This window comes from Hipposideros armiger, unplaced genomic scaffold (genome assembly GCF_001890085.2).
Source record: "Hipposideros armiger isolate ML-2016 unplaced genomic scaffold, ASM189008v1 scaffold_1167, whole genome shotgun sequence".
In the NCBI taxonomy this organism is placed as follows: domain Eukaryota; kingdom Metazoa; phylum Chordata; class Mammalia; order Chiroptera; family Hipposideridae; genus Hipposideros; species Hipposideros armiger.
The window spans coordinates 69,512-71,211 of NW_017732517.1; the positions used below are offsets into that span (position 1 = coordinate 69,512).

The 1,700-nt window shown below is 31.1% G+C and overlaps 1 protein-coding gene across 1 annotated transcript in view; it reads left to right on the forward strand.

Moving 5' to 3' along the window:
* TOPBP1 (DNA topoisomerase II binding protein 1) overlaps positions 1-1,700 on the forward strand; it is a 52,268-nt gene that overhangs the window by 8,641 nt on the left and 41,927 nt on the right. The window contains exons 7-8 of the mRNA XM_019632714.1: positions 211-217; positions 531-746. Of these exons, the coding sequence (XP_019488259.1) occupies positions 211-217; positions 531-746 (223 nt within the window). The remainder of the gene's footprint in view (positions 1-210; positions 218-530; positions 747-1,700) is intronic.

Here is a 1,700-nt window from a genome sequence, read left to right on the forward strand (position 1 = left end):
TTTTTATAACGCATACATACTCTAATGAAATGCAGAAGATGATTAAAGAAATTAAGAATACTAACAGATAAAGGCTTAAAATAAAAACTTAACTTTTTAAAAACTTGACTGATATGCAAATATTATTAGTACATTTTCTTCATTAGTTTGCTGCAAGTGTTGGAGATCATCTGTATTCATATAAAATTTAAAACTGTTTCTATTTTGTAGGTGCCATGTTGGCAATTTAACAAATGTTTATAAATATTTTTTCAACTGTAAGCTTCCTGGACATTAAAGCCAGCAACTTTTATTGGAAGCAAGCCACTATTAAGAAAATAAATTAAATATATTTTCATTTAAATAAGATATGAACCTTAGTTTCCTTTTTTTCTTTTCATACTTTGTCACCAAAATTTCAGTAAAAACACTTGAATCTTACTTTGAAAATTGTTCATAGCCCTGTGTGTATAAGAAAAATTAATCTATAGGAAAATATGTAATCAGTTATTTTATCTTCACAAATTTATACACCTTTGTTTAATATATAGGTCGTACTCTTTCAGATGTCAGCCATATTTCCAACATCACTGCAAGTTGCATAAATGAATCAATATGTAATTCAGTTCTTAATAGCAAAGTGGAACCTACACTTGAAAATCTAGAAAATCTGGATGTCAGTGCATTTCAAGCACCTGAAGATTTATTAGATGGTTGTCGGGTATGTCTTTATTATTTAATAATTGCAATAGTGACAGTAAACATCAGTACTTCTAGTCTGACTTTAAAGACCCTTCAGAGTTGGGCTTGCTCCTTATCTACATAAACCTTCCACATGAGCTAAGCTGATGCACTTACTAGGCCTTGTCCCTCCGTTAGCTGTCAGGGTCCCTCTGCCTGGGATGTACCTTCATCTGTCATCCATCAACGTTCATATCAGTTTTCAACTCTTCTGAACCCTCCTAACAACATTAAACTTTCCTTTCTGTCCACTGTGTTTTGAGATCACTTAGTTTTTGAACCACTTAATGGATTTTTATTTATAGCTATCTATTCATAATATGCTAGATGCTGTGCTAATCATTTCATATATATTAATATGTTGTATATAATCTCATTTAATTCCCATGGATAACTCTAAAATGGATATTATCTTGAGGCTGAGACTTAAGAAGATCAAGAGTTTTGTTCAGAGTCACAGACCTTAAGTAGCCAGCCACCTACTCCAAAGCCTGTATTTCTAACCATTAGACCCACTGCTTTGCCTAACATCTCTTGGGCTATTTAATTTTTTAGTGTATGAATGTCTTATAAGTGCCTTGATGGAAACGTCATATGCTATAGATCTAGAGCTGAATACTTAATAGATTCCTACATGTAGAATGAATAGGCTATGCATTACTTCTCAAACAGTAGCAAAGATTTAACCCCATTTTATTGTTAAGAAAGGAAATTGGGCAAAGTATCTTACCCTTCTATACTTTGAAAACTTATCAACTTAACTGGCCAAACAGAAAGTGTCTTGTATAAACTTTTACTCTAGACTATACTAATTTTGGATATGACTTAATTATTCTTTACTTATAGGAAGTGTATGATTTCTAATTTTGTTAAAATATATTCTAGTAATGGAGATTATTTAGTTTGGGATATAAATGCAGTTAGGAATAGATTTGTGATGCTTAAGAAATTTTTTGAAGACATGTAAAATAGATGAAAAA